This window comes from Anser anser, assembly GCF_964211835.1.
Source record: "Anser anser genome assembly, chromosome: 15".
NCBI classification, from domain to species: domain Eukaryota; kingdom Metazoa; phylum Chordata; class Aves; order Anseriformes; family Anatidae; genus Anser; species Anser anser.
In genome coordinates, this window is record NC_139736.1 from 6,026,180 (window position 1) to 6,041,591 (window position 15,412).

At 39.9% G+C, this 15,412-nt stretch overlaps 2 protein-coding genes across 5 annotated transcripts in view; one reads left to right on the top strand and one right to left on the bottom strand.

Annotated features, from left to right (window-relative positions):
- The window catches only part of CHLSN (cholesin), a 133,328-nt gene that overhangs the window by 27,857 nt on the left and 90,059 nt on the right, over nucleotides 1-15,412 (top strand). The gene's annotated exons all lie outside the window — the stretch shown is intronic.
- Nucleotides 851-15,407, bottom strand: LOC310881784 (uncharacterized protein). 2 transcript variants are annotated; one of them, XM_083799493.1, is made up of 2 exons: nucleotides 9,160-10,376; nucleotides 851-5,376 (listed from the first exon to the last, which is right to left on the bottom strand). In XM_083799493.1, exon 2 carries the CDS (start codon nucleotides 5,329-5,331, stop codon nucleotides 4,312-4,314), a length of 1,020 nt encoding a protein of 339 aa, XP_083655619.1. In that variant the 5' UTR covers nucleotides 5,332-5,376; nucleotides 9,160-10,376; the 3' UTR covers nucleotides 851-4,311. The 2 variants fall into 2 exon arrangements, with proteins under 2 accessions (XP_083655619.1, XP_083655618.1); XM_083799492.1 differs by lacking the exon at nucleotides 9,160-10,376 and adding an exon at nucleotides 10,391-15,407 and having other exon boundaries at nucleotides 852-5,376.

The window sequence follows — 15,412 nt, forward strand, 5'->3', positions numbered from 1 at the left end:
GAAGACTACACTGAAAGCAATGGGTGCTGGGACATTCAAAAATTGGGATACACATTTGGCAAAGGCCACCTGGTTAGTCAATACCAGGGGATCTGCCAACCGAGCTGGACCTGCCCAATCAAACCTGTTACGCACTGTAGAAGGGGATAAAGTTCCTGTAGTGCACGTAAGAAACATGCTGGGTAAAACAGTCTGGGCTACTCCTGCCTCAGGAAAAGGCAAACCCATTCGTGGAATTGCTTTTGCTCAGGGACCTGGATGCACTTGGTGGGTAATGCAAAAGAATGGGGAGGTCCGGTGTGTACCTCAAGGGGATTTGATACTGGGTGAGAATAGCCCATGAGTTGAATTGTAGTATGTTAATTATTATATAATAATGTATGTCATCACTACCATGATTGCTATATATCATAGATGAAAATGGTGATTAATTAGAATGTATTGGACAGAGTGTAACCTGAGCATGACATAAATGGTATGGAATAAGGGGTGGATATCTGTCCTGGTTCCAGTTAGGACAGAGTTAAGTAGCTCATAGTAGCTGGTAGGGTGCTATGTTTTGGATTAGGATGAGAAGAGCGCTGATAACACGCTGATGTTTTAATTGTTGCAGAGCAGTGTTTACACCAGGCCAAGGACTTTTCGGCTTCTTGCTCTGTCCTGCCAGCGAGCAGGCTGGGGGTGCAGCAGGAGCTGGGAGGGGACAGACCCAGGACAGCTGACCCAAACTGGCCAAAGGGGTATTCCATACCATCTGGCGTCATGCTAAACAATATATAGGGGTGGCTGGCCGGGGTGGGGGGGCCGGCTGCTCGGGAATAGGCTGGGCATCGGTCAGCGGGTGGTGAGCAATTGCATTGTGCATCACTTGTTTCTTACACATTATTATTGTTAATACTATTACCATTATCACTATTATTATTATTATTGTTATTATTATTTTCCTGTCTTAATAAACTGTCTTTATCTCAACTCACAGGCTTCACTTTCCCGTTTCTCTCCCCCATCCCAGAGAGGGAGGGGGGAGGGTGAGCGAACGGCTGTGTGGTGTTTAGCTGCCAGCCGGGTTAAACCACAACAACAGTGTTCAACAAACTTGTTGCTGGTATAGATGGAAAAAAATATGAGCGGTCAGATCTTATTTTGTTCTTAGAAAATACATTTCAAGTTATTAATAATTTAAAAATAATTACTTTTAATCTTACTTAAAGCTGCTCTTTTCTTTTACCTCAAATGTGACCATTTTATAAAGCTTTTTTGGGATTCCTTCTGTACCTTTCATACTGCCCATAGAGGTGTTTGCCCTCATATTCTGGTTGAATCAAAGTCAGTCTTCTCTAGGACTACGTGTTCATTGTCCTGAATTTTAATGGAAATTGTGTAACTTTATCGAGAATTATAGCAATACAGAAATGTTTTGTAAAATCAGTTATATTCATAACAGTTTGGATTATTGTTACGTTTCCACCTCTACTCTCCTGGTTACCTTTGTTCTCTCCTATTAAGTTGGTCTTTTCATTGTATGTAGAGGTTTTTTTATGACAATATAACCTGCCATCCAGAAAGGACTCTGTTTGTCTCCATGACAGGAGCTCTTGATAGGAAGGAGACCCGAGAGCATTGGTTCCTGTTACACAGATAACAGCCAGAAGCTACACCCAGGAACACTCACAGATTTACAGCGTAGTTCATTCCTGACAAGACATCATCATTCCCAAGGCTTAGATCTGACAGCAGGTCCCTACAGCTTCTAGTTCTCCAAGACCTGGGGTATGGTTCTGGTTTAGCTCTACACCATACTGCAGTTTCATCACGCGTGCTACCTGTGCTGAACCTTCAGGCTCCTACAGGTGCGTTGTTGGGATTTGCTCGCCGTTAGACCAGTTCCCAGGTCCCAGCTAATGTTATCTAACGAGGTCCTATGTATTTTCTAACTTCACTTTCAGGTACCTTTAACAGTAACTCAGGACTCGGAAACAATACAATATTTATTCTTTCATCCTCAAATATAAAATATATGGAAGCAGTGAATAAAGTAGATTCCTTTGTGCATAATTCACATGCTAGAAAATAGCCTACTTAGCCATGACACTGATATTTTCCATTAGCTTACATCTTTTGACATGCTCTGTCACTCAGTCTGTGGGCTTGCTTTGCTGACGTGCTGCTCTAACAACTCCTCTCTTCAGACTTTTTTCTGCAGGGCTGGTGTTTGGTCCATGTTCTTTTATCTTCCTCTTCTCAGGTGTGAAATGAAACCCAATGCCAGCTGAGAAGTCCTTGCACAGCTATGAATTTGACTCTTGTATTTGAAGAGATGGTTCTTATCTACACATTTCCTTTCTGACCAGGTTCTAATAATGCTCTAATACGGAGCGTTCCTTAGTTATCCATCTGTTCATGCTGGCAGCAAAACAAAATTGAACAGGAAAACAGACTGACAATGCAATGCAGACATTTCACCAGTTGATTTGTACATCTTGCAGAAACATTGGTCCTTATGGTCATAGTTACACTATTGCCCTCTGTTTTCGCGTGATAGTCACCATCCATAAATTTCTGGACTCGAATATCTAAAACTAGATCCACATATACACCATATCATTATGGGGTAAATGTCCTTTAGTCTTCCATTTACCCACCTGGCTGTTTTGCAGATGTTCCTCTTGGTAGACCAGTGCCCACTGACGTGTATCTCAGGCAGTCCATGCCAATTTGTACCGACTGCACACAAACCCGGACCCCATCAAGAAGGCTTTCCAAAGCACACAATTGCTATAAAATCTCTCACTTCCTTTAGCATCCAGGTGACATGCTTACTCAAGTATATTCTTGTCCTCTTGAATGCTATACAAAGGTATGCATTTTAAACATCAGTGTTTTTTTTCTTTAGGAAAAAAAATCACCAAAAAACCACCTTCAGGTCACTCGAGCCTTGCTCATCACATCACTGTGCTTTTTTTTTTTTTTTTTAACATGCAATCCAAGTCTACATCTGTATCCAAGATCTAGCACAATTTTGTGCTTTCCCTGTCATTTCTGTTCTCTCCTTCTCCATGAAAGGAAAAGCTGAAACTGAAGCCAGGTGTCTAAGATGGCCCCTGGCCAATTTGGATCACAAACAACGTGCTCAAAGCCAGCATTTAAAACTTCGCACCTAAGTCTCAGCCTGCACTGGCAACTGCTTCGGGAGGGCTACATCTGAACACCAAAACTGCAGCAGCTGTTTTATTCTCAGATTTGGATTTTTTTTCACCACTTTGCACCATTGACCTGTAAATTCTAATGTAAATGTGTAATGTTCCTATCTTGTCTCCATCAGAGCCTTGATTTGTGTCTAGATCTGGGGTTCTGCTTTTGTTTGCCTTTTTAAAAGCAGTTCTACTGTTCTGGCTGGCTTTTCTCATTTTTTAGTTAGGATATTATTGAATGTGACTCTTCAAGGCATGCGACCTTACACTTCTGAATGAACTCATCAAGAATGGCTTAAATCAATAATTGCTTAAAGTCTTTATGCAAAGTTGAAGCTGAGCGTACTTTAACAAAAAGCTTTCATTCTTGCACAAAGTTTTAATTAGCCATCCTGTTGATCTTTCCAGTTCAGTGCCTCAGAAAAGACCCGAAGCTCTTCTTTATGGACCAGCGTTTCCATTAATTTGAGTGTGGTTTTTTTTGGCACAATAATTCAGATAAAAACTTTCAGGGTTCCAACAAACATAGAAGAGGAAAATGGAAAAAGGAAGGAATGCTCAATCTTGTGTATGCATGTGTATATAACCCAAGCAAGCAGTGATATTTACAGTATCGCAAACTATTTCAGGATTATAATGGACTCAAACCATACTTCCCTGGTGTTGCTACTGGAATTAACCGGTGTTAAAAAATAAGAGTAGTTTGTAGGGCAAGAAACCCCAGTCCAAGGAGGAAGCACACCTGAGAAAATGCTTTGGCTGCAGATTTTTACCTTTGTTCAAAGTTGCCTTTGGTTATGTTTTTGGTTGCATCTTTATCAAGGCATCAGTGCTATTACAAAAGCAGACTTGTATGGCAACAGTACTTTTCCTTCTGTTCACCTTTGAAGTAACACTCACAGAATGTAGGAGATTAAAAAACATTTATATGGACGAAAAAACCCCATAGTTATCCCTACATGCCTTCTCAGAGATAACTGCAAATACTAGGCTAAAGATATTTTTCGTCTGGTGCTGCTAGCTATAAGATAGTCCAAGTTTGGGGTCTAGAGAAGGACCAGTTGTCCTTCATGAAGAAGAAGGAAAAAAAGTAGATTGACAGTTCGTAGAACAGCAAGTATTACTGAGGTGTTCTTTCAGGGGTTGTAGACACTACTGGTATTTCAAGGTGATTGTGGGTGGTATTTCTCCTTCGGCAGTTGTGTATGACTTCAAGTATTCTGTCCTTGCATGGTTTATGAAAACAAAGTATAAATACCAAATTAGCACAGCTCTCAGAGAACAATACTATTTCTGCAATATTCATCATGAGCTCATTCTTTGGAGTTCCAATGCTCTTCTGTAATTTTAACGTTGTCCTGAAGAGAATCATAATGTTATAAAAGAGATGGCATATAAATATCGTTATGCTAATAATGAACACGGCGGCGTAAGTACGAATGTGCTGCCGTAAGTCTTGAGCTTCAGCAGGTGCTTTTTTAGCAAAAAGGACGGTAAAAGAGAGTACCTGAAGAAATGCCGGGATTGCAAATCCAAAGGTGAATTTAACGATCTCGTACTCAGGCCATGCAAATAATGGGTCAGACTGGCACTCTGTTTCCACGTGGTAGTTATCCGTGCCGACCAGTACTGCTTCGGTCAGTGACAAACAGAAGGTGTATATAAGTACAAATGCTACACACGATACTGGATTTTGGGTTGCTTTGCTGAGAGCAGTCCTTGGCAGAAATCTCTCGAGTAACAGTATGAGAAGTATGAAAATCAGAACATACTGAGAGTTGAAATAACTGAAGTTGAAAAAAAATGACAGAACGCTACATGCAAGGTGGGTTGCTTTTAAGTAGTCAGGTCTAGGAATGACCGTAAATGACAAAAAAATCATGATGATGTTGCTGATGGTGAAGTGCAGAAGCAGTAAGTCTAATTGTTCCTTAGTTTTGTGTTGTAAATAATTCTTTATGAAAATGATCAAAATGCATATGCCAGATATTAATCCCATGGGCACAAAAAAGGCGATGTAGCAGTGCATGAGTCTTGAAATGATGTTCTGAGATGCTATGAACGCTTCGATTTCTTCTGGGGAGGTGGAAGCAAAGCTCTTGCTCGGGTAGCTGAGCCATGTCATGTTGTGAGAAGCCATCCCTCCTGCTGTACCCTGCTCGTCTGCGTGTAACCAGCTTTGGAACTGAAACGGAAAAGGAAGGAGAAACAGGTTTTAAAGTACAGTTTGTGTTGTCTCTGATTCGTTGCGTCAAATACTTTGTGTGGTCAGGAGGGTTTATTTAGAATAAATGCAGTGCTTATTTTGAGAGGGGTGAAACCACATCCTTAGGTTCATCTCAACGTGCATGGCATTTCTAGCCAGAGAAATCGGGCAGTTCGTTTTCCATCTGGCTCCTGCCCTCACCACCACCCTCTCCCTCATCCCCACCCAGCGCAGACAGGACCTGGGGTAGCTCCATGCAAACAGGGCCAGCCTTACAGCCTTACTCACTTTTAGTTTTGCTTCCTTTCTGTTACAGGAAAAAAAAAAACCTTTCACAACTGCAGTCTGTTGTACCGAGGAGCCCATGTAAAATTAATGTGGATGTTTAAGGACTGCGATGAAGTAACTGTGCTTTCATACAGAAATGTCTCTATGCATTAATAATGCTATAATTTTAAATGTAGCTGTTGCATAAAACTGCAGAAAAATATTTTCTGCACACTCAGATTTAAGAAAATGATTACTGGTGCATTATAAGCCTCTTGATAAAGTTTTAGCAAGGAACATTTTTTAGAGCTGAGTTATAAATGCCCGAAAATAGGGAATTTTAAGAGTAATAGGGATAGGCTCCTAGCTGTAATGACTCAAAGATACATTGATATAATAATTCTGCTACCACATAAATGTTTGGAGGATCCCTTTTTAAGCCAAAACGCCTTGGAGGAAAACATTATGTATACTCAACAAAAACTGAGTGTAATAAATATGTGTATATAAATTTCCTATACCATCGACATGCACAACTGACATGCTTTCTGTAAGAAAATTTCCAAGTAGCTTGTACTGGTGGCTTCAGAAAATAACAGGCTTTTTTTTTTTTCAGTTATAAAGGACAAATATTTTTAAACATGACATAATGAACTGACTATTCCTAATGAGTTTTGAGTATCTGCTTAAGAATGTTCCTTAGTACTGAAAAAAATTACACACACGCACTTTTGCAGTGTAAAATACTGTTTTCTGGGAGAATAAAAAACAAGTCCTTTATTCGTAAGGATTTCAATTTTGTGTTAGAGTTGAGTGCTTTTACTTTGTTCTGTTGCATGCAAAGCTGGTCTGTACAAGCACTGTGTGTAGACAGTAAATCTGGCAGAGAGGACTAGAGTTCTCCTCACAGAAGTTTCTATACAGTCACGTTAATAACAAGAATGATATACGTACAGTTGTACATAATGCACTTTTCCATAAAGGGATGCCAGTGATTTCAACTCTTAACATGGAAGCAACTTTAAATTGGTAAAAGTTCTTAAAGATACATGAATGTTTTTAAGCAGTGTTCATTATAGATAAGTTGGGGTCTTAATGCTGTCTGACAGGTCATTTATGGCTGTTACCTCTGACACTACTTCATATTTCTAATCTCTCCTCAAAACTGGAATTCTAATACTGGTTTTAATTAGAAAAGCTGATTTACCAAAGTGTCTTCGATTAAGTGTATATATATAATCTCATATAATTATTTCATTTATATAAAACCACGGGGTTGTTTTGATTTAGCAGTGTTCTTTTTCCCTTTTTAAGGACAGAGTTTTTCCTTTCCAGAGGAGGCTGCTTCTGGGGAGGCTCCACTGTAGAAAAAAGCACCGATGCACACGGGGAAGTTTTGTTACAGGTCCGCTCACAGCAAGGGAAATGTTGGCTGGGCAGAGCCTGGCAGTGGTCTGAGCTCTCTGCTTGGGTGCGCCACGTAGGAAAGCATCAGTAGGCAAAACTAGCACAAGTCTCTGAAGCAAACTAATAATTAAGAGTCAGCGTAGGTTTGAAGTTTAAAAACAGATTGTTAAATACAAACAATCTTGAGAAAAATGGGGTGGAAATCTTTTCAAAGATGCTAGGTTTGGGGAGGACATCTGGCTTGTTAGTTGAGGAAATTTCTCTTAAATGTTTGCGTTAGAGCTTTTGTTTCTGTTGAGGTTGTTTTCACTATGGACCACTAAGAAAACATCATGTTTGTATTAACATGTTCAAACTGAAGAGAGAGGACAACTAAAAAAAAAAAACAAACAAAAAAACACAGAACCTCACAAATCTAGTCAGTTGATTGGCTCCTCGGTGTTTCTTTGTGCTGGTGAATTCCCCTTTCTAAATTTTAATTCCAGAGTATCTCTTTTTGAAAGAAAACCGACTAGTCTGAATTACGGTTAATTTTAGTTGGTAGTTTAAGAAGTTCAGAAAGATTTGGATCGTGTCCATGTAGAGTTAGATGCAAAGATTTTGTTTGGTGAACCATGAAATACCGAAGCGCTGGGGAAAAACATCCAGAACATTTCTCGTTAATCAAGTAGCTGCAATGCTGTCTTACTCCCCTTTGTTCTCTGTGGCTGTGCTTTTTATGCCTATCTGCATACAAGTGGTCGACTGTGCTACTCGGTCAGCTGCAGCCAAACCTACTTCTCCTGGCCTCCACCTGCTGCTTTGATTTCTTTTGATTTCCTGGAAATCCAAAGACCGTGAACTTCCAGCTTCTACAATTCATCTCTTAAATGCTGAGGAGAAAAATCGCGAGTGAAGAAGTGTAAGTCGAAGTTTAACCTACTGTTGGAAGACATCTGAGGCCTAGCGCGATTCTCAGCTTTGCAGAGGATGTGGCACCTCCTGAGCACCTGCAGCAAGCTTCTCGCTGTTACAAGTCAGCAGCCCACACAGTGGTTTTGGGAGGTTAAGGCATATTTACATTTTGAGAAGCTCTTCTCAAAGAGAGTCTCCAGGGTTACCTTCTAGGCCCGTTAACCCTTTTGCAGAACTGAACGTTTCCATTTAGTCCTGGCTCTGTGGAGGTTTCCGTATCTTCTCAACAGCTCTCACCCCACGGGCCAGGTCAGTACACTCAGCACAGGATGTGAGACTAGTGTAGTACCATTCAACTTTTACAGTGGCATAATTGCAAAGGAAACAAAGGAAGTGGTTTTAGGTTCCACAGGAAATCATGAGGCCTTGCATCAAATTACAAGAAAAACAAGATGCCAACTCTTGTTTAAATTTGTTCAGGATCTGGCCTTGGTACTGATACTGACTTCATTTTTGACAGCAGCAAGGTATTTTTTATTTTATTTGGCTACTTTTTGGGTGTTTAAGACAAAGTAAGGGGCATTAAACTTCATAAAGCATGTTCCTGGAGTTGCAACTCACTGGGGAGTGGGTTAAACTAAACCAAAGTAATCCATTCAGCTTAGAAATAAACATTCACCTGGGGGAGAATAGCACTGCAATGATGTGTGCGTATTTATAAACGATGTAAGTAGTAAAATTTTGATAGAAGAAAAAAGAATAGGTGCAGTGTTTTAAAGGGAACTTCCAGAATATCGCTTTAGGATTGTCCACATTAACAAAGTCGTACCAAAGCACCAAGCTGCTGGCGTCTTTGCAGTGTTTGGTCGGTATGTCCATAATGCTTGCTTGCAGTGAAAAAAAGTGTTTATCACAGTGTTTATTCACTCATTGGTCACTGAGACCAACATCAAACCAGCATGTCAAAGCTCTCGTGTGGAAACTGTGGCAGAACTCATTTTTTTTCCTGGTTCTCCTCAGGTTAATTAATGGAAATCTGCACTACGCTGTTTGCATCATCTTTCCCTGTATTATCTTACTCCAAAAGCGCGTTATCCCTTCTTCACCTCTGCTCCCCCCCACTTTAAATTTAATTGTTTTAATGGACAATCATTTACATATCCTTAATCCTTCCCTAACTCCACATGGCCTCACCGGTTACTCTTCAGGTTTTGCCTCTCCCTGGCACAGTTTCCCCACTGATGTCCGATCTGCCTTTGTGTCAGCTGTTGTTGACATGGATGCATTTGATTTTCACTTTCTGAACCACAGCTCGTACGTTCTCCTTTGCTTCCAACAGATGGAGCTGAGCAAATGAGCACAGCGTTCAGAGGGCAGCTTAAAAATAGCAAGTTGTGAAAAGTCGACTTCTCAGCGTTGAGAGGATCTAGTCTGAGGTTTCATTGTTTTGTTGCACACACCCACCCACACCACCCCATCTATTTGATGGTTAATTCTTGCAAATGGAGGGCTTGGTTTCAAGGAAACTTGTTGATTTAAAGTCTAGAAATAAGTGTTTCTAAAACAGGGAGTTTCTGCCTGGCAACACGAACTCTTCCTCTATAAAAACCTTGGCAGGGCAGCCCTTCTGCGTTCTGCCACCAGCCTTTAGAAGGAAAAAATTCTTTCATCCACCAATAAAGCAGCATATATAATACTTCTTGTGAAACTCGGCTCTTGGTGGGCATGTGCTGCATCACCCCGTGAAAACAATGCAGCAGTTTGGTAGGTGGAGGATTAATGCATTCACGAATTTGTCCTTCCTAGGTCTGACAAGCTGCGGGTGGGAGTTGCACTATATGAAAGATTGAAGTCTAAAATACTATATTTATTTTTCTTGTGATGTCACCATGACAAAATTCCTACACTTTGGAAAGTATTTGAGGTTCAAGACTTGAGAAATCCCAATCTCAGTTTCTGAAAGCGATCAGTTTCTGAGAAACTGAAAGCTGCTATTTTTACTTTTGTACAATATAAGTGAGTCAGCAATAACCAAACATAATCTTCAAAGTAGCGTTGCTGACGTGTTTCCTGTGCTATGGAATTCTTACAGTGTGGCCAGGATTATCCAAAATTGTCCGTCTTTTAAGCGACTACTGTTAGGCAGTCGGAGTCTCTGGTCTAGACCACTGAATAGTATTTTATCATCTAGCTGCCGTCAGTTCAGTGGGAGTTCTGTATTTACCCGAAAGCAGTCATTAACTATACTCTATTTAATGCTCGGCTTTATGAGGCTGTTTCCCAGAAACGGTATTTTATTTTGTGTAGTTCCAATCTCACTAAACAAGCAAACACTAACAACTTTAAATGACAAGTGTAGCATCACAATTTGGTCCTCTCGTGATGAATAAAGCATTGCATATTCAAAGTAATATAAAGCACTTACCTTTTCAAGAAAGCGTTCCACAGATACAACCGGCTGAGATTTTCTCTGTGTAAAGTCAGACGAAATGTAATTATTGTTTGGAGGATATAGCCCTTTATATTTATGCAGAAAGCAGCGTGTATGTATTACAATCACTCCTTCAGCTGCTGTAAATAACGGTGAAAACTCCAGGCGCTGGCCGACTACAAAAACACACAGTTCTGCAAAGGAAACAGGAACTGGGCTTAAGTCATTCAAACCATACACGTTGCATGTTTAGCAAACCTATGGCTTCATCATGTGACTCAAGTTCATATTATCCTCTGCAGTGAGATGTTTTAGAACAGAAAAGTAGTGTTTGTCCCAGCCATTTCTAAGTACGTGAGGCCATCCAGTGGTTTTTTGCCTGTTCAAGAAGGAATCCTACGCATGCTGCCCAGCCTTTGCAATTACGTGTTTTTTTAACTATGCTGTTGTAAGTACTGGAGGTCTAGAAAGGAAAAGCTAGTTGAATAAATACCAAGCAACCCCCTTACGAAATGAGACAAAAACTTAACACAGAAGCACTCCATGTCAAAATTAAGAGCCCTTATTAAAATTAAGGTAATTTCTATTTTTCCATGGGTTCTGGCTCTTGGAATGCTCCCAGTATTGTACACATGCAACAAATTATTTTTCCAGATGCTCTGCAATGACCATCAGGTGTTAAAAGGCAGGATTTGGGGTCTGTAGTATGTTTTGGGTCTGGCACAGCATCAGTCTTATTAGTGACTTTTCAAAAGTGTTCTTAAAACCTCAGATACAAGTGCATGCAGCCTCGTTTGGAAAGCAGCGGCTGCATCGTGCTTTCTTGTATAAGCACAACCATGGGAAAGCACTTCCTTCTTGTAATCTTTTAATATTAATCAGTGCTTTCTGTCTTCATGGTGTTTTACCTGTTGCACTTTAATGAGCTTTATTGATAAACACGTGAAAAGAGCCCAGATGCTTCAATGAAATGAAATTAAACAAATATACTTGAGTCTAGATTTCAGATTCCAGTGTTGCAGGTTGCCTGGAGAAAATATGTCAGCACTAGGTCTACATTTCTGCCCAAAGGCAGGTATTACTGCTCCAAACACTTCTTGGAAACTAGAGAAACAAGTGCATGGCTGGTCGTGGGTTGCAGCAGCGGCGCAGAGATGTTTTAGCTTCCAGATAAAAGGTTCAAGTTTCCAAAACAGCTTTTCAGTAGTTCAGTGGGGCTCTGTGAAACGTGGTTTCCAAAGAGCGTACACGTTATTCAGAATACCCCGACTCCCAAGTTGGTTTTGGTTCTGATCATCTTAACATAGTTGTTTGTTAGACTGAGTGGGTCGTTTCCCTTTCATTTGTAATAGTTCCTCCAAATTGCTACTGAAAAGCCTGAAGCTGGCTGTGTGGTGTACCTGTTGGGTATATGGCATTTGGGTTTGAGGCGCACCCAAATCCTGGTGCCTTTTGTTGCTATCAGTTTTATACAGTTAACAAGGACAGAGAAAAAATGCATTAAGCATGCAAGTCAGGCAAATATTTTTTTACTGTTGATTTTCCATGAAAGATGCAAATTTGAAATGTCACCTTATTCTTTCTAGGACTTGGCTGTGCGGAGAACACACTGAACTGTGTAAATAACCAACCTATTGTTCTGCAAATAGCAAGAAAATTTCAGAAAGTATTTGGTCCTTGTCTGGAGGGTACTAAATTGACTTTTTAGACTCCAGAACAGATCATGTGCTTATGCTGAACAGTTTTGGCATCACTTTGTTGCTGCTTTCCACTGAAGCGTGCTGGATGGGCATGTGATTGATCTCCTCTGCTTGGCTCAATTTTTGGCTGAGGGCCACCAGTGACCAGCTGGGGTTTGTACTTTCTGAGGGTTGCACTGGGTGGGTGTACACAAGGATATCTGACTGCACCTTTTGGGGTTATTAGTAAAATATAGGAGAATCAATGTCTACACCAAAATTTTCAGGATTATTCAAACTACCCTTCATAAAGGTTTAAATTATTCAGAGTTAATTAGCAGTCAGTGAACAAGGAGTAACTCAAGTGAAGATAAGCCCTAACACATCAGTGTGAAGACTGCATTTCCTGTTTTTCAGTAACTGCTTTTCTGACAAGGCTCGCTGTAGTAAAAGAGAAGCTTAAAGGGAGGTTGTCCTCTAGCAAGAAAAAAAAAAGTATAGAATCAGAAAAACAAAAACAGGAAAGTTATTTCTCACACCTCCCATCTTAAAAAAAATAAAAATGAAGAGAGAGCTTCCATCTTGAAAATTGTGTTCACATTTACAAACATTTTTCTGTACCTTGAAACCTGTATTAAGTGTTATTACTCAGGTTTATTTAGAGCGAAGAATGCTTATCGTACTTTGAATAGGGAGCAGGTAGCACGTTACAATTTCAGGATGTGTGGATAGATTCAGAAAATACCTGTGTTTTGCTGGTGGAGGACTACTGAGAAATACATTCTTCCAAGTTGATGAAATAAAAGGAAAGCTGTAGGAGAAACAGAGTTTAGAAAATCAAGGTTTCCCAGTTCCATATTCTTTATTCTGTTTAGACCATGCTGATAGGCATCTTAACAGTGTGTTTTAGCAGCAGCTCACTGTGCAGTTATTTTCACAGTTGATGCATTACTAAAAGAAAAGCAAGATACTGCTGTTGTGAGATCAGCTGTGTCCTTCCTTAAACAATAAAACAGTTCAGTTTGCTTAAATGATCACAGGGCGCGAGTCATGAGAGCAGTGGAAAAACAAAGTCGTGTTTAGCTGTATAAACTTCATAAAACTGCAAAACAAAATGGCTATGGCAGTATTTAAGGATTGGCCAGTAACATCTGCAATTCCAAGAGCCACCTGCAGTGTGCTGCTCTTGGCAAAAGTCGTGTTTGTTTTTTGACCCATCTTATTGGTCTTATGGCAAAATAAATGTATCTGGTACTGGGTGGATGATGATCTTGTAAAGAAAGCAGATGCGAGCTGCTTTTCTTTTGACCAAAACCTCATCATTTCTCTTATTTGTCCTGCATAACCAATGTCTTTAGCAGGGTACGGATCCCTGATGGTACGTTTAATCTGAAGTGGAGTCCCTTTCTCTCATATATGTATGCCAGATGAGAAACTTATCTGTGTTCTTTAACAGGCACAGTCCAATGCTACTGACTTGTGAGACGCTGAAACACGGAGGTTTCAGTCTGAGCATCCTCTGGAGTAATGCACATCCCTCCAGTTAAGTGCTATGGAGATGCCAATGTAAGGTACTTTTTGATGTAGGGTTATTAAGGCAAGTGTCCCCTGTAGCGCAGGAGTGTTTTGGAGTACTCAGTGGCTGTCACTGCCCGCTCCCAGTGCTCTGTGATGAAAAGCAATTGGCGTGTTACTGGAATTTCAAATTGAGAAATAGTCAACGTTTATTCCCAGAGGTACTTTTCATAAACCACTGTGTATTTCCATCTGATTTTTTCCTCTAGTGTAATTATCTAACAAAAAAATAACTGGTGTGGGATATTAGCCGCAGAGCTTGGGTGGTTAGAGGTGCCTTGATGCTGTATTCAAAGGCTGAGGTTGCAGATTGGAAGCTTCTCTTGGTTGCATTTTAGTACCTTGGGGCTTCGTGTATCAATGCAGTTACTCAAGATTCCTGGAGAGGGAAAGAAAACACCAAATCACTTTTTTTTTTTTTTTGAGCACCTATTATAAGTCTTTTGTTATATTGATGCACAAATGACAGTCATTCTGTGTAACTGTACTTGTGAAATGCTTTGCTTTTCACTTGAATGGATGTTTTGTCTTTTGCTACTTGACAAGCAGCAAATTTGTGTCCTTGCTTAAAGGAGTATGGAACTTTGGGCCTTTTAGATAAAACATCAAAACAAAACACCAAGGAAGTTTGTGCACAAAAGCAGGAATTGATGGTTTGAAAAGTTAATGTAATTTTGCTTATAGACGAATTTTAGAATCAGTTGGCCTATGTGAATTTGTAAAATTTGATCCTTTTACTGGCTCTGCTTGAACTGTCTGCTTGGATGGGGTTAAAAAAGCACAGGCTGGAGATGTGGATACATAAGCAGTGGTATTAATAATTAGCTATGCCTCAGAGGCTGGTCAATCAACATTTCTTCCTCTTATTCTAGAAAAGCCATGCTCTGTGCTGTGTGATTGCTGCCTCAGGATTGCTCGCCCGTCATTTGCCATTAGTGATTTTATATTGGCTTATCTGGGCATTGTTTGTAATGTAAGCTGTTTTATAAATAGTATTTTATTATTATTACTACACAGTAATGATTCCATTATGCCTTGGTATGGGTAGATCACCTAGATACCTCACATATGAGAGCTCAAAAATGGCTTTATTTCCAAATAATACCATAATAAAGGGTGGAAAAAAACTTTTCCTAATGGTAACTTTCATAAAAGAGCTGGGCTCTGCATAACGCTGCAGGTGCTAGAATGATTATTTAATTGTACATAGGCTGACCTGAAAAAATTCAGAAACTTCTGTATTAATTATGTATGAAATCTATTTCATGGTGAACTAGTGAAACCATAACTTAATTAGAAAGAATTACAATGCTCTGGAGCTGAATGGGAATGGCACTTCCTTTGATCTCCGAGCATCTTGTCAACCACAATGACTAGTACCAGATGTTTCACAAAAAGTACAAGAAACATATGCTTTTTTTATAAATATTTCTTTCTTGTGAATAATCAGACTTAATAGTCTGGTTAAAAGCCTTCTGTTAGCTTCAAAAGTAAAGTTAACCATTGTTGAGGTTTCTTGCAACAGAATTTTCTCTTATGTACTTCATCCTCACAGCAGCGTTTGCTGTAGAAGCTGTGCTTAATTTTGCTTCTTCTGACATGTGCTTGCGGACAAAACCAGCTAGTACATATTTGTGTTTAACCAGAAATTGGAACGGATTTTTTTTTCCAGTGATTATCTTAAATCCTTTTAATGGTTTTACAGATCTTACTGCTGTTGTGAGCTGCGAGAGTGTTCTGCTAGTGACCACCAGATGGAGTT

Excerpts from the sequence above, each read along its gene's own strand:
- LOC310881784 (XM_083799493.1), bottom strand. The coding sequence starts at position 5,331 with ATGGCTTCTCACAACATGACATGGCTCAGCTACCCGAGCAAGAGCTTT.